Source organism: Phoxinus phoxinus, assembly GCF_949152265.1.
Source record: "Phoxinus phoxinus genome assembly, chromosome: 17".
Lineage (NCBI taxonomy): Eukaryota > Metazoa > Chordata > Actinopteri > Cypriniformes > Leuciscidae > Phoxinus > Phoxinus phoxinus.
Genome location: NC_136892.1, coordinates 3,741,418 through 3,763,684, shown reverse-complemented (window position 1 = coordinate 3,763,684; position 22,267 = coordinate 3,741,418). Strand labels below are relative to the sequence as shown.

The following is a 22,267-nucleotide window of genomic DNA, read 5'->3' as shown; positions in this document are numbered from 1 at the left end:
TCGGAGTGGCTACAGAAAAAAAGAGACCGCAACCGGCCCATGCGAAAACAAGGATAGTGATCGGAAGGGCATTAAATGTAGTCACGCAATGCTGATGTTGTTAACATTACAATTTAAGAACAAAGTATAATTTGCACGGTTTGATTTGATATGATAAGCGATCGTTAGATTTAATTAGCACGATTCACTGCAGTGCTTTTTCCCCCTTAGTTGGTCAGAACAAAAGTGGATGTTACTTAGCAACTAATTCTTATGTTGGTCATACTTACAAAAAGTAGAATCTGTGATTCTGAATGCCAGTATCCACACCGGCACATTCTCCTCAAAACATTGGATTCATCCGCGCTGTGCCGTGCCGAGGCACAACCCACTTAAAGTTGGTAATTTTGCGAATAACAGCAATTGCATATTCCAAACAGAGATGGCGACAAAGAGGAAAAACTACAGACTGCAGCTTTATCTATTATTATTACTTAAGTACATAAAAATTAAATATACCTAATATAAAGTCATTTTCTTTATGCAAAATAAATAATATATTATGTTTGTGTCAAATGTCAAATTACAGCCCAGACAGGTTTTCATAACATTATCTCACCCAACTGTATGGTTTATTATAATATTTTGTGGTCAGATAAAACCCAGATCTATTCTCCAAACCGCAAAACGTCCAGGTTGGATGGACAGTGCATCACAGGGCTTGAAACTTAGATATCTTGATAAATGTATTGCTTACACCAGACACTTTTGCAGTGAAATGTTTGGCAGTAGACAATTACTTCAAACACTTATCTGTGCAGTATTCAGATATAGCAGTGGACCTTGCATTGCAAGCATAATTACTTTTAAATGAGATGTAGACAGGCTTCACTCTCTGATGGCCAACTGAGTCTACAACCTTCTTTATATTTAAAGAGGAGAGCTGTCTCCTGTCTCACACTGAGTGTGTTTCCCCAGACTGCTGAAGCTCTTCTGCTTGTGAACGTGTGGTCTGTGGTGAAAGCTGTATTCTGCTCTCCTGATGTCTGAATGTCTGACCTTCTAAAAAAAAGATAATAGCATTTAGACTAGTTTTCACATTCAAAAGCCATTGCACTTTAATGGGCGTATTCTTTAATGGACAATTATGAATAATGTTGTACTATGCTATTAGCACTTTTAAACTGGTTTTGATGAACTGTGGTAGAGATAATTACTTAATTTTGGCTTGTGTATAGCAACTAGAATAATTTTCGTTAAAGAGCCCCCTAAAAGCACTCAAAGTGAATCAATCGTTTGCCACCCTTGTGCTTGTACAGGAAGTATACCTTGACCCAAGAAGGCTCACACCTTATGCTTCCTCAACACCATGGTGTAATTTGGTCCCTCTTTGACAAGGGCCGCTGAGCAGGCATTGCGAACTGACAAATAAAGCCTGTCAATCAAAGTGCAGTTTAAAATCAATGTGACACATATCATGGTGACATCTTAAGCACATTTTCATGCCATGCCTTTTTCCTTGTCATTAGTAATTTATCAGATGTGTTATTTTGCAGTAGTGCAGGATCTCAGTGAAGCCCTGAAATACAAATCAAGCAGCCTCAAAGGGTCATTAGACAGCTATAAAGAATGAAAAATGAATGCCCCACAAAATCTGACAATGCCGAAGTGAAATACTTTGGTGCATATTTTGCCAGGCTAACATGAAAATGATTATGAAGTACACAAAAGGTGTTTCATTTTGCCCTCTGTTTGGTTTCAAAGGCGGGGTTATTATCATGAACTAAAACCATTGAAAATAATATTAATTACATAAAATAAAAACATTAATTAAAAAATATATATATTTCAGCTAACATTTCTCATTTTCATTTAGTTTAAGCTAAACTAAATAATTAAAACAAAATAAACTAAAAACTAACGAACAGATTTACTTAACAGGGCAAATCAGCACGAGGCCACAATCCAATAAAAGTTATACGGGTGATCTTCTGACATGACTCAGCCAGCTCATTTACATTAGGCTCGTTTGACTTCATGCAGCTCTGCGCAGACCAATCGGTGGCTGACTTGAAGCAGTGCATTTCGGTTAGAAATTGTGTCCGACTTGAGACATCGCTGACGCCATGTGACTCTGACGTATGCCATTAAAGTACCGCAAGAGCGATTCGAGAGCTCTGATGACGACACACTGTTCCCCGATTGGCCGAATCCACCGCATGACAATGATCACGTGTGTTTCGTGTTTATTCGAACCCCTTTAGTTCAACTAATGATCACAAATCTGTTTTTTCTAACAGTAAAAGCTATTTTCATGTAGTCGCGATGTTATGATGGGCCCTATTGTAACACTCTGAAATGCAAGTATCAAACGCAAAACGCAAGTATCTTTGTGGGCGGAGCTCTACATTACTCATAGGTTTGGTTTGGGCGTTTCGTGAAATAAACCAATCAGAGCGTCCTCTCACATTCCCTTTAAGAGCCGGCGCGCTTGTTGCATGGCGGATTGCTAGTATAACGGCGGATTTGCCAGCGCACGCAACTTACATAATGGTAACGGTGATTTCGCAGTCTTCAGAATTTAGTTTCCTGGTTCTTGACGGATAACACACTGTGTCAGATGTCCTTATATACTGATGTGTCTCGCCACTATTGATCAAACAGGTTTGATCCGTCATTACTACAATTAGCCTGAATAATTTGGGTAAATGTGTTGCTAGATTTATGCCTATTTTTCCACATCTTCATGGACACAACAATGATTTCCCTCGTATGGTAATATTCTTCCTTGTAATAATGTATGATTTGCAAAAATATGAACTGCTGCGTCTGTGTAGATGAGAGAAGCAAAGTGTGTGTGTTGTGCACACACTACATTATGGCCAAGCATGCGCCATTAAAATAGCATCTGAATAACGCGCCACTGACTTTAGACTCGGTTTTTCCTGGTCTGTGGCGGAATTGTTTTCTGAAACTGCAAAATAGGAATGATGCATGCGTTGGTGTACAAAGTCAATTGCGCTGGGTCCAAGATAGGGCTTGTCATATTTATCAAAATAAAACTTATGAAAAAAAATGAGACTCCACTACATTAGTATCTAAATAGTAAAGGCTCATATTGAACTTTATTCTTGTACAAACAGGCGCTGTATTTAGCAGTACATAAAGTATTAAATGGAAACGTATCTGAAACTTCTGTGTATTATTATTATTATTAAAGTATGCAAACACAGCGTGAGCGTCACTACGGGAAGCAGAAAGTGTCCGACTTCACGTCTCTGTTTTCAGCTCCTCCTTCGGCAACTCTCGCCAATCGGTTTCATTAAAGCCACGGCTGATGTCCAGCAAAGCAATCTATCAATCTGGGGTTGCAAACAAGCAAAGCCGATGATAATCAGGTGCGGGTGATCTACTAACAACACAGGCGCAGCAAATTCAATTTAAGAACGTGGCTTGGCAAAAGATATGTTCGGATAACATCTTCCTCTGGCATTCCACATAGATGAACATGAGTGGGGACATTTCTTTTCTTTCTGCCACTTGCTCTCTGTTCTCTGTGGTTCATCCTCCTTGCAGCAACTTTCGCAGCCATGTCAAGCACAAAATGGGTTAAGACATGCTTTTTTCGGTGTTAAATAATTTCACACAGAGGAGTAAACTGACTACAGCAAACTTAGGACTGTAACTCACCCTGCACTCTCTGTGCTATGGTTTCTCAAATTGTGTGGCTTGTCGATTTTCTAAAAATACAATAGGACAAACAGTAATCTTTTTTTGACAGGTGAATGATGAAACGGGAAAAACAATCCTATAGGACAGAGCCATAACTATAGACCAGAATATCATAGAGACTTGCCACACAGGACACCACTTACTGTAACAACCTGCTAAAAACAACCACCTCGTAGCAATGTCCTAAAAACCTATTATCATAAAAAATCTAACAGTAAGTGCCTCGTGAATTTTGATCTTGACCAGCAATGCTCTAATTTCTTCTGTCTAAAATAACATCACTGCATTTTTAATATTTTAGAAGATTACAATGTAGAGTCTCCTTGGAAATGATGAGATGTGCCCATCCAAATGTGCAGTATGGCATGTTCACTTAGATGAGTCACACAAGTCTTTTAAAACATTAAGCAATGAAATGAGAACATCTGCAGATGGCCAGATTGTTGTTATGTTGCTTAAAAACCCTCAGGCCGTGTTGTATTTGTGTCCACGCTGAGACTTCTCAGATGAGTCTCTTATGCTCCTGCTTTACTTCATGCATTGAGAACTTTCACTTCCAAACCCAGGATGTCTGCAGTCCCTCATGAATATGAAAAGGAAAGTTCACCCAAATATTATCTGTCATCATTTACTCAACCTCAAGTTGTTCTAAACCTGTATGAGTTTCTTTCTTCTGCTGAACACAAAAGGAGTTGTTGGTGTGCATGGAAATGCGGTGAGATGGGAAGAATCCCATGTCTAAGTACGGATGTACCCACCCCAAGTCTTTTGGCAACCATGAGCGGATCTGTAAACGTGTCCCTTAGGAACATGCAAGGGTTTCCAAACCCTCACTGTATCCCCCTCATGGAAACAAGGAGTACAAGCACCCTGCTTAGCATCTGTGTACTTGTACATTATGTGTTGCAGTTGCGTAACCTTTCACGAACAGTTATGTCAGTTGGCTAGTGCACAGGAGCAGATGGCAAAATAACCAGCCTTGTGCACATTTGCCTGCCGTAGAGGAGCTGAATGGGTGAAGTACCAGTTGCAACATGTGGAGTGGCACTGCAAGAAAACAGTTAGCACAGATGTTACTGGATGGCCATTTAGACAGTGTGTTGAGACACATGGTTGAACCTCTGAACAACACCATTAGCTGCCACGTAGAGAGGAACGATGATGACAAATAGTCCTTCCTTACAGAGAAGCAGCGAAAGCAGCAGATGTAAACTGAACACCGTTATCTGTAACTAAACTCAATGGAAGACTGAAGACTAATGGCAGAAATGAAAACACAGAATCTGTAGTGACAGTGTGAGTAAAGGAGGCCATTTGCTGTAATAGTCAGTTAAGGTTATAGCAAACCTAAAGTATAGTGGAATGCAGCAGTGTCAAATGGCCCGACTATATCCACAGCCACTATCTGCCCTGGTCCATCTGGCAGCAGTTCTGGCTGGAGAGGAGCATGTGTGACTTGACAGTTTTGTCATTGAGCAGACACACGTGGCAGGAACGGACAGTGTCAGTACCCTGACCACCAATAGAGTTCACGAAGGCATTGTTTGGTTCTCATCTCTCCCTGATGTCCATCCTGTGCTGTGGAGACCAGCACAGATCATAGAGAAGCAGGTACAATCAGCTGTGAGCCTCGGAAGATGAAGTTGTCCTTAACAGACAGTCCAAGTCACAGTTTATAGTGTGACAACAACTCAACGTCCAGTCCCTTGGGTGAAGGAGGCCAAATCTGTGTACAAAGTTTGGTTAATGCAGGACAACAATCACATAATTAGTTACATTTATATAGCACTTTTCTGGGTACTTAAAGCGTATGAAAGCGTATCACATATGAAAGAAGGGAATCTCCTCAACCACCACCAATGTGCAGCATCACCTGGATGATGCGACGGCAGCCATATTGCGCCAGAACGCCCACCGGGGGTCGCACACCGGACGAGAAGCGCATCGCCTCGTATTTAAAATTCGAACACATTATTCTCTATGAGTGTACACACACCGGCGGCGCCATTCGGCGTTTTTATTGCTGGTCATAAACTGAGAAAGTGCGTGTCGCGTCCGATGTGCGATACGAGTTGTCCTAGACGCGGCTTGGCGCTGCGCTTCTCGTCCACTCTTTGGCCGGTTCGCAAGCCCAAACAAGTGTGTGCGGCGTGCCTGTTGTTTTGTTTCTGGTCTAGCTAGACCCGGTGTGGTGTTGTAGTTTTAATAACGTTACTAGTTGTTGCAAAAGCATGTGAGAAAAAAGTTTGCTAGCCGTTAATCTCGCGATAAAAAAAAATGTACGCCGTTAAAAAGGGTTTGCGTTAACACCGTTAATAATGCGTTTAATGGACAGCCCTAATTTAATTGTACAGTAGAATCATAGCATAGTACAGACATGATCTTAATTCCATAATGTCCTTAAAAATAACAATATTGCTGGCCTTAAACTGAGAAAGCTGCGCTTCTCGTCCGGTGTGCGACACGCGGCGCTGTGCTTCTCGTCCGGTGTGCGACCCCGTTTATTGGTGGAGAGGAGACAGAGTGATCAGTATATGGGGATGATTAGGAGGCCATGGTGGACAGAGCCCAATGGGCAAATTTGGCCCGGATGCCGAGGTTACACCCCTACTCTTTGTCGAAGGACATCCATCCACATGCAGCATCAACATTAGCAGCAGACAGAGAATTAGAGGTGTCAGGTAGAAAAGCAACAAGCAACATCATCAACAGGAGCTTGAGCAACAGCATTATCTGCAGGAGAAGCAGGTCAGGGCAAACGTGACAGACAATCAGCAAGGGCATTATCTGAGAGTCCTGACTGTCCTCATGCAGCAGCACTGGGTCGTAAGCATTAGTCAGGTCAATGATAGAGAAAAAACAGTAGAAACTTTTCAGCAGAGAGTGGTTCATCAATGTAAAAGAAAGTCCAATGGAAAAGAGTCCAAGATCACTGCTTTTTTTGGCTCTCTGAGGTCAACGCATATCCTAATTTTACCTGACTTGTTCTGCATAACAATTGGTGACACCCATGCAGAGGCATCGATGCGCTATATCACCCCAGCTACTTGCAAGTGATTTAATTCCTCTGACACAGCACTCCAAACTGAGAGTGGCAGACGACATAGTTTTTGGCTCACAGGTGTGACGGCTTCATTCAGCTTTATGTGATGCATAAAGTTTTTAGCACATCCAAACTCAGTTGACTCAGCAAATTAGAACTAAAAGACAGGCATAGGAGAAGCAGGCAGGATTGTTTTCAACCCTCGCATTCAGTGCAGGCATTAGTCCTTCCCCATGAGTGGAGTCCCTTATGTATAAATAACATAGTATAAATCAAGAAAATGTATTTAATTGTATAAATAAAGAACGTAGCAGGAACTGAGTGGTCATGAAGCGTTCGCTGACAAACATCCCACCACTGGAGTTTGGGCTTTTGATTATGTCTGTGGGTTGCAACAGCACAACATTACTGGTTAATGGTCATGAGCATGTCAAAGTGAATGGGGCATTGCAAAGCGATCAAATGCACTAAAATGGATGCTTCAATACAACATTTCCATGCACCCATTCAGAAAGACAAATGCTCCGGTTTATGATGTTTACTTTGACGTGTCCAGTGTATAGATAGCCTCAAATTGTTGTGGTGCATCATGTCAAAAAATGCAAAACGCATTCACTCTAGACAGTGCTTGCCTACTCAATTGCTTACTCGTGACATATAGCAGCACAGCTAAATGTATTCCTAATATGTTGGACCTTTTATTGTCTATTTTTACGTACTGAGACATGCTTTCACAAGCACCTGTAAGGGTGCTTTCACACCTACCTTGTTTAGTTCGGTTGAATCGCACTAGAGTTCGTTTTCCGAATTGGTGCGGTTCGTTTGGGCAGGTGAGAATGCAGCAATCGCACTCGGGTGCGCACCAAAAGCGAACCAAACAAGCGTACCGAGACCTCCTAGGAGATGTGGTCTCGGTACACTTTCAAACGAACTCTGGAGCGGTTCGTTTGTGGTGAGAACGTGATCCGACCTCGAACAGACCCAACTGCCAAATAACTGCGCATTTTTGGACTAAACCAGCTGCCGTAGTCAGCCGCGCTGTGCATTATGTCAATGTTTAGCAACATTAATGCACGCGTTGCCTTCTCCTGAAGTGACTCGCTGCGTGCATTGCATAAAACATTATTTTCAAGCCGCATTCTCGCTTCATTCTCAAATGTTATTGTTTGCCTAAAGTGGTGTAGACAAACTAATATAATAAACTATGACCAGGGATACAATCAGCCCACAAAGTCGTTTCTCCATAGTAAAAAGCGGCGTGTTGTCTGCCGGATTTTCCTCCTCTTTGTTTACTTCCGTCAGTTCTGTTGGAATTTTCCCGCACGTTAATTCTGACAATCAAAGTGCAGTTATGAAAATACGTTCAAGACCCATCTGGCCAACGAGTGATGTGGATGTTGTCACGTGACTGCATTTTGGTTCGTTTCATAAACTGATTCGGACCAGAGCAATCAGTGTGGTGTGAAAAGGAACCAAAACGCCTGAAAAATGCTACAAAGTATAATTTTTCTCCCTTGGTCCGGACCAAATGAACCGAACTACAGATGTGAAAGCACCCTAAGAGCTGTCTTTAAGATGTTTGAGTTGGGGAGGCGCGGCGCGAAAGGAGCGTTGGCGAAATATGATGAGTGTTTGCTGATTTATATATATATGTCATTCACTGATTGATTGATTGATGGGTAACCAACTTTACACAACATGAGGCTTGTGATATGGCAGGCACCCTACTATTACACCACAGCCAGCCTGAACTGCTCACACAAGGCCGGTCATCAGTCTTGTCATTCTCTTTTGACCTCTCTCATTAACAAGGCCTTTTCAGCCACAGAACTGTCGCTCACTGGGTATTTTTTTTGTTTTTTTGCATTCACTGTAAGCTCAAGACTGTTTACGGTGCATTAAAATCCCAGATCAGCTGTTTCTGAGATTCTCAAACCACCTTGTCTGCCACCAACAATCACTCCACAGTCAAAGTCACTTCGATCACATTTCTGCCAAACAAGGATCGGGTTGCTGCCACATGATTGGCTTAGTAGATTAGGCATTAACAAGCATGTGTATAAGTATACCAGCTGCACTTTATTTTACATACACTTACAGTATTCTGAATTTAATCAACTGAAAACCGACAGAAAATAAGGTTTGTTTAATAATCAATTAATGAATCAAATTGATTTTAATAATCAACCAAAACTGAGTTGTATATAAATATTTGAATTGCACATAAGGCAGTTTTTACATCAACATTTGAATTATATAATTATGTTTATACTCCAATACATATTTAAACATGTATAAATATTTAAACTATGGCTGTAATGCAAACTTGTTCATCATGTTTATATTGTACTCTAACTTCTACTAAAGAGAAGAACAACTGACACATGACAGATCGCTATAGCCGGTGTACACCGATTTCTGTGACCATCCAATTCTGTGACCGAAGTAGGCGCACTTGTCACAGTATTTGGTGTAAAAGCGGCTTTAGCGATCTGTCATGTGTCAAAACAACATCTATTGTTTGAATTTTGTGATGAAATTGACAAAATTTGAAGGCTCAGACTGTTTCATATCCAAAGTTACTGAGCACAAAGCATATTGTGATTATTGGATACTAGGCAGCAGGCGCACTACAAATATTCTTTAGTGAAGTTTTGTACAAAAGATAAATTGGTATTGTCAACCCAGCAGACAATACAGTCAAAACACTGCATCGAAGAGGCACTTATTTAAATGTCACAATTTTGGTCAATGATTTCAGTCCTTCAAAACTGTTTCCACCACAACCAAATATTTGTACATATTTTCCAAATTAGACATTGTAAAAAATAAAAATCTGGATTTCAGAGATAACAACACTGTCATAATGTGTCTAATGCAGGTACTCATTTCAAGATGAAGAGGACATGTTCATGGTGGTTGACCTGCTGCTGGGAGGAGATCTACGTTACCACCTACAACAGAACGTGCACTTTACGGAGAGCACTGTGAAGCACTACGTGTGTGAAATCACCCTGGCTTTGCACTACCTGCGTAACAAACACATCATCCACAGGTAATGACTCCATAAAGGTTTTGCACATCCAGTAAAACACACACCCACACACCCACACACACACACACACACACACACACAGGTAAAATGGTTTGGAAAAACGACTCAAATGTACACAAATGCAAAGATATTAGTCAGATGCTGAAACTATTCTGAATGTTGCCTTGTGTGGCCTGGTTTGCTTATACTGACAATAGAGCTGTTGAGTAAATATTGCAACATAAATTACACACAGTCATGCCTCATAAAGTAATTTTGAAGCAGCTGTGTTTTTTTTTAAATCACATAAGTTGCCTTCAAGTTGTTGAATAGTACTGATAGTCATAAAAATCTCTCTGTGTGTGTGTGTGTGTGTGTGTGTGTGTGTGTGTGTATATATATACTGTATATATATATATAATGGAACAGTTTATTGAAAAAGCATTGCATTTAGATTTTTTGTTGAGTATTATATTTGATGTATTAGGCTTTTATGGCTCATATTGTAACGTGTTGTGTTTTCGCAATCCAAGATGCTTGACGCAGATACAACATTCAAGGAGTCTTTGATTAACCAGGAAAACACTCAGGGGAAATACACACTAAACTACGATGATAACTGACAAAGGACATAACCAAACAGGGAGTATAAATACACTGAGAACTAAACGAGTCAGCGGGGGATAACCGGTAACTATCGAAACAAACAAGTACATAATCAGAAACCAAAGGGAACCTAAACTAAACAGAGCAGGGAAACAGGAACTAAGGGAAACAAAACAAAATATCAAAATAAGAGTCTCTAAGCTGCATGTCGTCTGCATTGCAGTGGTAGGAGAAGCCATGTGCCTTGTACCTTTTCTAGTGAAGTTGTGTAAATAAATCAAAATGAAGAGTGAGCACTGAACCTAGAGTTACCCCAGTGATCAGCCGGTGTGAGGCAGATACCCCTCCTCTCCAGGAAACCTTGAAATATCTTCCTGTGAGGTAAGACTGAAGCCACTGAAGTACCGTACCTGTGATGCCCAAGTTATGAAGGACAGGATGATCTGGTGGTTTACAGTGTTTAGGCAGCTGACAGGTCTAGTAGAATAAGGAGTAGGGCTTTGACTTTTGCCCAAAAATCATATTTGAAGTTTGTTTGTTTATTAATATTGGAATATATTCAAATATTTATTCATAATATTTTGACCATTAAAGGGGCGGCGCATGAGATGTGTTTGCATGAAGATGTGTTTTGCGCGAGCTCACCGAGTTCTACACTTTTCGCAAACCTGTCATTATTATTGGCAATAAACTTAAAGGATTAGTTCACTTTCAAAAAAATGTTTGCTGATAATTTACTCACCCCGATGTCATCCAAGATGTCCATGTCTTTCTATCTTCAGTCGAAGATAAATTTTTGAGGAAAACATTCCAGGATTTTTCTACACAGAATGGACTTCAATGGTCACCATCTATCCCAATGTTCAAAACAGGTTAAAATGCCCTTCTCAATGCAGCTTCAAAGTCTCTACACGATCCCAGTCGAGAGATGAGGGTCTTATCTAGCCAAACGATCGGTCATTTTCAAAAAAACAAAAAAACATTTATACACTTTTTAACCACAATTGTTTGTCTTGTGCTGGTCTGCGACGCGCCACGTATTATGTGATCATGTTGGAAAGGTCACAAAAAAAAAAAAAAAAAAAAAAAAAAGAAAACAAAGATGTCAGACGATTTTGAAGTTGGAGGAGAAAATGAGATTGAGTTTTTCACCCTTCCCTACTTTTTTGAACCGGAGTACACAGACAAATAACTTAGATAGATAACGTGAAGCGTGACCTTTCCAACGTGATAAAGTAATGCGTGGCATGTCGCAGACCAGCACAAGACGAACAATTGTGGTTAAAAAGTGTATAAATAAATAAAAAGAATTACCGATCGTTTCACTAGATAATACCTTATTTCTCGACTGGGATTGTGTCGAGACTTTGAAGCTGCGTTGAGACGGACATTAAAACCTTCTTTTGAACTTTGGGATAGATTGAAGTCCAGTGATGTCCATTCTGTGTAGAAAAAGCCTGGAATTTTTTCCTCAAAAACCGTAATTTTTTTTCGACTGAAGAAAGAAAGACATGGATATCTTGGATGACATCGGGGTGAATGAATTATCAGCAAAACATTTTTTGAAAGTGAACTAATCCTTTAAGATACAAATAAGAGATTCACTCACTGCAATGTATTTGATATTCTTGATGCTGCTCTGATGCACTCCGTTACGCACCGCTCTGTTTGTTGACTAAAAGTTCAGTGTCTAGCTCATCGATGTCAAAGTGATTAAAAAGGCGGGGTTTACCGTTCACAGAAGGATGTTAACAGTGAACGAATGCCTGATCAAATGTAAGTAGATAAACATTTCATATTTGACAACTGTTATAGAAATGTTTAGAAATGTTTAACTACCGACAGTATCCGGTGACGCAAATTACTCAACTTTTTTATTGACATGCTATAATTTCCTTGATTCATGTAGCCTAGAGAGAATGAATGCATACTTCAAAATAAAATATTATTTGCAAATTATTTCACTAATACAATAAGCCTTTCTTTTTCTTTATTCCCTTAAATCGCTTTTATAATTAATTAATTAATTCCTTTAAAAATAATACCCAATTTTAGTTTGGGCTAAAGCCCCGAATATCCACTTACGCCCCATATTGATATCAAACCTAAGTTGTATATGTTCTGTCCACCAGTGTATCAGTCGATGTCAATAGACAGACAATGATATTTTCAGAAGAAAAAAGACTTTGTCCTCACTCGTGATTTTTCCCTGTTTCTTTGGGAACCCAAAGTAGCGCCACACGTTGCTATTCAAATTGTCAGAGGTATAGATTTCAAACTCCTCGTCAGGCGTTGGTGTTGTAGGCGTTGGCGCGGTCATTGTTTTGATATACAAAATAGGCACAAACCAGGACGCTAACGTCACCTACAGGAGCCCAGATGACCAATAAGTGCCTTGCTAATGAGCTTGCAATTCACAACTTCACCAGACGTGAAAAAGCCTCGGACTCTGGATTGAAAACAACGTTTACAAGCAAACACATTTACAAAAAATAATGCCCATAACAGGTTCGAATATTAAAGGCTGCCTAATATTCGTTTGAATATCATTATTCAAATTATATTCGAATAACGAAGTTCGGAGTCAAAGCCCTAATAAGGAGAGCTGATCTGGAGTTCACTCTTGCCAGCCGTATAGTTTCAGCAATGGTCAGCAGGGCGGTCTGCATGAAGAGTCCAGTTTTGAAGCCAGACTGGTTGTCGTCAAGTAGGTTGTTCTGTAGTTGTCAACTGCTGTATGATTGGGTGTTGGCTTTTTGAGCAGTGGGGTTACCTGGGCCTGTTGAAATGAGGTGGGAAAGTTATCAGTAGTGAGGGATGTGTTGAAAATGTCAGAGCGGAGAGCGATGTTGGTGAGATCTCCTGTAGAAGGTGGGTGGGGATTGGGTCTGAGGAACAGGTTGTAGGATGGCTGGAACAGAGAACTTCTGAGAACTCGTTCTCTGTGAGGGGAGAGAAGGAAGAGAAGAGTGAAATGTGTGAGGTTGCACACATGGGTGGAGGTTGGTTGTGGATAAGTGGTGCAGAGAATGAATTGCTGATAGTTGCCACTAGTGTTGTCACGGTACCACTAGACACACGATTGATAACCACATTATCAATCGTACTGTTGCATGTGAAGATGAGATCTAGCTCTTCGCCTTGTCTATCGCAGGGGTGCGCTGGTCGAACAAGGTTTGAAGAGTTAGGAAATCATTTGCTTGAGGTTTGTCTAGGTGGATGTTGAGATCACCAAGAACTACCAGCGGCGGCCATCTTCCGGAAACGAAGACAGTAGCACATCCAGCTCTTCCAGAAAGTTGCCTAGTTGATGTGGTAGATGACAAATAAGTTCGGCAGGATTAGTAACAGTGATATCATAATATTCAAAAGAAGTATAATTAGGGAGATGAGAGAATTTCCAGCTGTCGGAAATGAGTAGACCTGTCCCCCCGTGGGAGAAAGCGGAGTCAGTGGAGAGGGCTAAAGGAGTGGCAGGTTTTCTGCTGAGATCTGTGTTTCAGTCAGAGACGAAACATTACGTTTTGACTGACAGGCAAAAGCAGAAATGAAGTCAGCTTTGTTGACAGCCGATTGACATTTCCACAGCCCGACGGAGAGGGTAACAGGCTGGTGGCAAGGGAACTTAGAGGTATCTTGGAGTGTACTTCTGTATGCAGAGGGGCTTGTACTTCTGTCTGCCATGGACAACAGAGATGAACTGATGGCAAATGAGTATTACTAGGGAATAAGAAAGTAGTAAGGGGATACTTAGATCAGCGTGCAATGCCTTGTCAATGTCCTTGCTCAGTGGACTCGTGCAGGTAGACTCGCAGGTCTTTACCTGAGCTCTTTCTTTACATCTATCTCTTTACATAATATATATATATTTAGTATGTAAAGAGATAGATGTAAAGAAAGAGCTCAGCACTTCTTATACTTCGTTACCTACAGTACGTTTAGCCCACTAACTAATCATCTTTTATTTTTATAGATATAAATGATGTTGTCTTAATTTAATACAGTACTGTATATCAGTATATCTTATAATACAGGGCTCGACATTAAGGACTACCAAATGCCAGTGAATTTATACAGTGAAGACCATGCAGTGTTATTTTACATTTTACTATTCATTATTATTGTATTTATTGGTGGTATTGATTGTGATCTGTTTATTTGTTCTTATTTTATTACTGACTGTTGCCTTTGAAAGCAATCTTTGAAATGTATACTACTTTTTTTTGTGGTATCAAAATTGGAATTGTGGAATATCAATGGTATCTAAAATGTTGGTGTCATATCCTTATTTATTAGAATACCAGGGTACTGGGTCAAAAGCTACAAAAACAATCAATGTTTTATTTTATTTATTACTTTTTTTGTGGTGGGGCAGGCAAAAATGTATACCACTAGACTAGACTAACCAGGCCAGAAGAAAAAATCCTTAGCTTTGAGCCCGGTAATACTAGAAACAACACAAGTGTTTATCACCCTCCAGTGCATTTCCGTCCCTATAATGGGAGATCTCCCCTGAGACGGCATCCCCTGTTCCGCCTGGGCTACAGGGATGAAAACAATACACCCTGTTTTGTTTTTTTTGCTTACAGCTACTTGAATTATTAACACTCGAGTGCTGCTCAATCAACAGCATCTTAAGAGGCAAGGCTCTTCAAAACAGGATGTGGGGGGTGGATAAGAAAGAGCAAAACTATTACTTATCCAGTCTAATTTGTACTTTTCAGATGGGATTAGTTTTCTAAACCGTTGTTTGCATTACATTTAGGACTGTAGTAAGACTGCTAATCACCCTAAACCCAATACAATTATTAAAACTTACAAATTAGATAAATTATATACTTATTACATTTACAGGTATATTTCAATTATATATACTACAGTTCAAAAGTTTGAAATCTTTTATTTTACGTTTTTGAAAGTAGTCTTGGTAACACTTTACAAAAAGGTTTCATTTCAAATGAGCTAACTACATTATTGAACATGAACCAGTCTCTCGTAGCCATTATTGGATCCGTGCATTCGTCTTAAAGTGACCGCAGACTAATATTCCTGCTGATGTCTGTGTTTTTAATGTTAATCAAACTACAAAAGACAAAGAGAAAATCACTCCTTGCTCTTCACTGAATAATGTTTTTGTAACTTTAATAAGGATGAACCTTTATTTATTTTGTACAGTGAAGACTGCAGTGTTATTTACACCTACCTGATAATTATTTAATTTTTATCTTTGTCCTATTATATTTATTTATATGTGCTATTGCTTGTAGTTCAATTATTTGTTTTTATTTTTTATTAATGACTGTTTACTTGTCTTTAATAATCTTTGAAATTTATATTAGTTAGTAGTTTTTCCCAGTGAAAATTTAATAATTGAATTCATTGAATCAAGAATCAAATCGAATCGAGATCTTGTGATTCGGAATTGAATCGAATTGAGGACATTTGAATCTATACCCAGCCCTAGTGAAAATGTTAAAAGAACAATCCACTCTTTTGGGAAATAGGCTCATTTTCCAGCTCCTCTAGAGTTAAACAGTTTTACCGTTTTCGAATCTATTCAGCCGATCTCTGGGTCTGGCGGTAGCACTTTTAGCATAGCTTAGCATAGATCATTGAATCTGATTAGACCGTTAGCATCTCTCTAAAAAAAATGACCAAAGAGTTTCGATATTTCTCCATTTCGATATAATATTCGATATGGTTTTTAGAGAGATGCTATTGGTCTAATCAGATTCAATGCTAAGCTATGCTAAAAGTGCTACCGCCAGACCCGGAGATCGGCTGAATGGATTCGAAAATGGTAAAACTGTTTAACTCTAGAGGAGCTGGAAAATGAATCTATTTACAAAAAAGTGGAGTGTTCCTGTAAGTCGATGTCCCTACGATAACAGACCGCCATGCATTCAAGAGAGTTGTGCAAGTTTACTGCAGCAATGGAGCCATGAACTTCACATACTGTACTTATGAAATCCAGAGTTTAGTTGATCTTGATACGCACACACACATCTCCCAGAAATCCTGTAGAATTCAACCAATCAGATGACGACTTCTAATCTCCCGAAGTGTTTCCCATGTTGTGTGCCTTATGCATCAGACGTTCAGCAAACAGTCTGAGGCTGAGACTAAACATGAACTAACAATGAACAATACTTCTACAGTATTTATTTATTAATCTTAGTTCATGTTAATCCTAGCATTACTAATGAAAAGCTTAATAAACATTGTTGAAAAAATATTGAATTACTTATGTTTAAAACTAAATTTGAATGATTCTTTGTTTTGTTTATTTTTTTCATCTGACAAGGAAAATAATCCCACTACGGCCAAAGCATCGGGCTTCGAGTGCCACCCAGAAACACTGAAAGCCTTCTCTCTATAGTGCCATTCTTCAGTTCACAATCACCAGTCACCGGTCACGGATTTGATATGAATAATTATCAACCCAAATTGTTCATGATTAAAGGTACAATATGTAAGATTTTTGCATTAAAATATCCCAAAATCACAAGGCCAGTGTTAAATATTTTGTATTAAGTTAATATTAAGTTGTAGTTGTAGCGTCTATCAAGCAACAAACGTTAGCTTGTTTCGTGCAGTCGTTACGGGACACAATTATTCTTTACCGATTGCAGCCGGTTCTGTCGACAAAGACAAGTCCCATAAACGTACGGGTCAATTTTATATATTCCAAATGTAGCATTCGGTAATAGTTATGTTTATGTAAGGAAAGTATTATTGCTTTAGGTTTGTGTTTAGCAAATTATGTGGATATGTTCGAATGCACTTTTACAACAATTGTTTAGAACACGTAAAACTGCGCAGCGTTATCACAACTATGAATTCGACAAATACAGAAACATCTATGATAACCAATTTAGTATTAAACCTTACTTTTCTTGCGGTTAATTCATATTAATACAATAAAAGCATGTCATTAAACGCAACATTTATAAAAATAGAGCTTTACCTCATCCACGAACATGATTTAGATTCCCGTCTGACTGATTTACATCCACGGTGAAAACAACAGTTCCCATCATTCCTCGCTCCTTCACATCGTCATCAAGCTACTGTTGTTGTTTGGAATGTAGCGCCTCTAGTGGCAGAAAATCTTGCATATTGTACCTTTAACCATAAAAGACCCCATGAAATTGCTTGAAAGTTATATGTTTTTTTTTTTTTGATGTATTTCATATTGAAAAAGGAAGTAGGGGGCGGGAGATTTTGAAGGGTTCTCTTTTTAGTTAGTAGGCTTAAGTTTACGTAGATTTTTTTTTTACTTGCAATTGCTAACATTGGTAGGCAGTAACAACATGTGGGACATTCTAATCATAAAGATCGTATTATTGGACAAAGGGCCAGTAAAGAGTAACACATGTCCAGCTTTGTCCAGTAAAGTTTAAAAGCAGCCATCTCTCTTCATCAAACACCACTAGCAAACATTCAGATGCCCACAAAGGCCCGTTATTGAGGAGCTTGTGTGTCGGGCTCCAGCTGTCCCTCTGTTCCTTCATATCTAAACAGGGATCTGGTAACCAGGAGGGCAGCTCACTTACAGCCCTCATCATGATATGTGATGTAATGAGGCCATTAGATCCTGCTAATAGGTTGTTGGGGCAGTCAAGCGAAAGAAAAGGCCGGTGGATCGGTTTGCCCGGCCCACTGCTCTCAGGGTGGTCGGATAACACTGCCATTGAGCTCTGAGAAAGGTCAGGTGTGCGAGGTGTGGACGAGTAACTCATGATGACTTCCCATGTCACTTTTTTATTAGGTGATGCCTTTGAATCGACTCCAAGATATCGAAGACAATTGATAAGTGATGAGTATTATCTTGATAATGGTGAGGGATGGAACAACTTTTGACAGTCACCACTTCTCAATAGTGGGCAGAAATAGAAGATGGGTTCTCAGTGAAGCAGCTGCGTCTGATATTTTAATATCACATATTGTATGCCTCATTTTGGCAGCAAGTCAATGTAAACTTAGTGTGTACACAACCACTCTATTGTAGTAAAAATCAATTCACTGTTTGTTATTTTCCCCATAAATCTGAAACAGTGTCTCAAAATGAGCCGTTCAGGAATGTGATTCAATATGACATCACATCGGCACAAGCCCCGCCCACAATTTCAGACAGACTCCGCCCCATTTGCTTAGCTCCGCCCCCTCCACCATGTTTATCTCCTCGCCAGAGCATTCAAGTAAGAAATATATTCTCATTAAAGCTACTAAAGTTATTCAGTCAGGAGCAGTGAGTTATTTTCTGTTTTTCTTTTGTTGTTTGGGTCATGTTTACAGCATGATTTTCACTTTAATACACAGATCTAATATACACACGTGATTTCTTTCCCTGCAGTTTACGTTCACAGACATAACCGACTGTTTTTACGTGAACTTTGTGTTTTTTACATAATCTTGTATTTGATAGTTTAAGTGCAATAAGACTTGAAAGAGAACTTTAGTTTAATACTCCGTCTGACAGCCAGCTCTCTGTGTGCATGCTTCAGATGTGTGCGCTCAAAAAAACATATTAGTTTAAACTGATATGGCTTTAAAACGCTTTCAATGATGAAAAACTGCAGTGTCAGTGAGTGTGACCGCGATAGAGATGACAATCAAAACCAAACACGTTTTGTTAGTTTTTGGCAGAGTATCGGAGGCACAAGCTGTACAGGCTCCGCCCTCTTCTGGGAAGGGGGCGGGGATCACCAGCTCATTTGCATTTTAGGATGCATGCATGAAAACAATTAGCATTTTTGTGTAACATTGGCACCATGTGCTATGTTTCTGTTTTTTAAGAACAAGAAAAATCATTGGACAAACTATTCTGCTAAAATTACTTTTTGACAGACACAGTTGAGAATAATTTATTTAAACTATGTAACTAAATATTTGGTTACACTTTACTCTAAGGTGACATAGTTACATTGTACTCACTCAAATAAGTATTGAGTAATAATAATTAACTACATAGAGTTACGGTTAGGGTTTGGTTTAGGGTTAGTTGCTTGTAATTATGCATTATTTACTGTTATTACTATAGTAACTACATGTAGTAACGTGTAACTACGTCACATTAAAATAAAGTGTTACCAAATATTATTAGATATTTATCCTAAGAATGAATATTCTGTCACTCTCATGTTGGGCCACACTCAAATAGTATTATGGTATGGTCATACGACCATGTACAGTGCCGGTATATTCCATGTTTTCTGGAGTCTTACAGTATAGTAGATATGTGTGAGGAACAGACTGAAATTTATGTTTTAATTTACTACTATAACTCGCCTCCAGTGGGCTATAGAGTGCAAGAGTTGGGTTTCGGACGTAAAAATCCCATTATTTTTCTCCATTGGGAAACAGATTTTTAACAATAACTTACAAACCTTTAAAAACAGACCAAAACTAATCTATGATATATGCTTTTGTTGAAGCCAGCAGCCGGTATTATTTGATATATTTATATATCTTATATTTAAATAATCACATTTACTGTAACAGTGGAATTGTGGTGAAAAAATATATTGTTTCTCTATACATTATCAACATCTTTAAATCAGTTGTCTAATATTTAGCCTTAGTTTTCATATTCTGGTGCTTCTCAAACGGACAGTCTCTCGAAGGCTTGTAGGCTCAGCATTAAACTTTACAATGAGACGGTGTAGTAAGTGTGCATGGCTACGTCACCCACACCCCCACGGTCACGACATAAAAATACTACTAAAACTTAATTTTGGAAAAATACTTAGTATTAAAAATCTTTAAATTAACTGGCTTTCTATTAATGCAGTGAATGACAAGTGTCCATGGTCTCCCAGTGACTTACTGTATTGTCAGTTTAGTGTTATAGTCCCCCTGTAGTCAATCATTTTATGCATTAAAACTCATCTTTGATCACCAAAATTAAATATTTAAGCGTTTTTTCCCTGAAAAATTTTTGTTCATGCCTTCATGCCCACGCGGTTCTATGAATATGCAAATGAGCCCCGCCTCCACTCACTCACTCAGTCAGAGATCCACTGGTTGACGATCACACGTTGATCTGATTGGTTACAAGGTCGTTTGTGACGTCAGAAACACCAGCGTATTCTATGAATATGCAAATGAGCCCCGCCTCCACTCACTCACTCAGAGATCCACTGGTTGACGATCACACGTTGATCTGATTGGTTACAAGGTCGTTTGTGACGTCAGAAACACCAGCGTATTCTATGAATATGCAAATGAGCCCCGCCTCCACTCACTCACTCAGAGATCCACTGGTTGACGATCACACGTTGATCTGATTGGTTACAAGGTAGTGTGGGACGTCAGAAACACCAGCGATTTCAAACCGTGTTTTTGAGACTGTCTTTGGTTCACTGCAGTTTTAGCAGAAAATACTCAGCAATGCTGTCCACTTATAGATTTACACACGGTTTGTCTTAAAGCAGATTAAAAACACCACATAGACACATAAACAACATTAAAAGCTGGATTTTCACCTCAGGGGGACTTCAGCATTGTGATTCTCTTTGTAAACAGCACTGTTATACAATCTTTTATCGGCGTATTCATGTTAAACGCACTAAAGTTTAACAACATTATTTTTCAATTCATTACTTCTGTATAGATTTATATATTAAGTTGCTCAAGCAAGTGACAAAACATTTAAACATACGTTTCTTATGTTAAAATCAGTAATGGTGAAACTTGCAGTTGACAAAAACAGCCTATCGTGCCTTTTCTTTTGCATTTATATCTAACATATCCTGCGGGTCGTAAAGAACTTTATGTTTCTCACGAAGAGACGAGTACCATCCATTATGCTGCCTTGCTTATCTAAATGTGAGTTAAGGTTTTAGTTTTCCTAGCTTTACCCTGGGCAAACCCTGAAAGTTCAATTATATGCATCTGTGGAGAAATTACTACATCACATGTCAATGATCCATGTTTTTTTTTATGCGTACAATCTCTTTAATCCAGCATGTGCAGCACAGCAAAACTAGACTTGGTGCAGAAACGATGTAATAAATGCGTAATGTGTGCACCGTGCAAATGTCAGCCAATTAAACTCAACACATTTGACCTTTCTCACCTGTAGGCTCACCCGTATCTCATTGTAGGCTCGAGTCCTCCTCAGCATTAAAGGGGTGGTTCAGGATTTTGGACATCGGACCTCATTTTCAAGTTAGTCTGGTTGTTATTCATCAGTGGAGACAGTTTTCACAAATGTTCATCCAGTCCTTCCAGTTGCATAGTTCGCCGGTGCTAGGCTAGCGCGAGTCAACGGTATATGCTAGCCTGCCATTAAAAACAGTTTCACCCACTCCACAGTACACCAAACGCAAATCAATTATAACGCCAGACTGTCGATGTCTATTGAGAGAATAATGTTAGAAATCAAACTACACTCTAAAAAAATGCTAGGTTGTTTCAACCCAATTTTGGGTCATATATGGACAAACCCAAACGTTGGGTAAAAAATGTAAGTTAAAAATTTAACCCAATGGCTCGGTTTGTCCATATTTAACCCAAAATTGGGTTGAAACAACCCAGCATTTTTTAGAGTGTACCCTTTCATCGCATTGCAATAGTTATACTTTGTTTCCTGTATTTATTAGCACAGTCTACAGCAGCGGTGAAGTGATATTAAGTTACCTAGGCAACCGAGAGAGCCAATCACGCAAGTGTATTTATCTGCCGCTGACACTCATCACTACAGAAGTAGAGTATATTTCACGAAGAAATCAACATAGGACATAGGACGATGGCTATGTTTGAAAGCCATGGCAATGTTTCAGAATTTGGAGACGATGAAGACGAGGAATGTGTTTTATTCAACGAACCGTACACGTATGAGCCGGATTACACAGACGAAGAGCTAATCG

General features: G+C 39.3%; 1 protein-coding gene across 3 annotated transcripts in view; it reads left to right on the top strand.

The window, feature by feature from the left end:
• Nucleotides 1-22,267, top strand: part of stk32a (serine/threonine kinase 32A) — a 92,860-nt gene that overhangs the window by 34,685 nt on the left and 35,908 nt on the right. For all 3 annotated transcript variants that reach the window (XR_013794478.1, XM_079585100.1, XM_079585099.1), the window contains one exon: nt 9,636-9,809. Coding sequence is in view for 2 of the 3 variants with exons in the window: in XM_079585100.1 (XP_079441226.1) it covers nt 9,636-9,809 (174 nt within the window). In the remaining variant the exon portion in view is untranslated. The remainder of the gene's footprint in view (nt 1-9,635; nt 9,810-22,267) is intronic.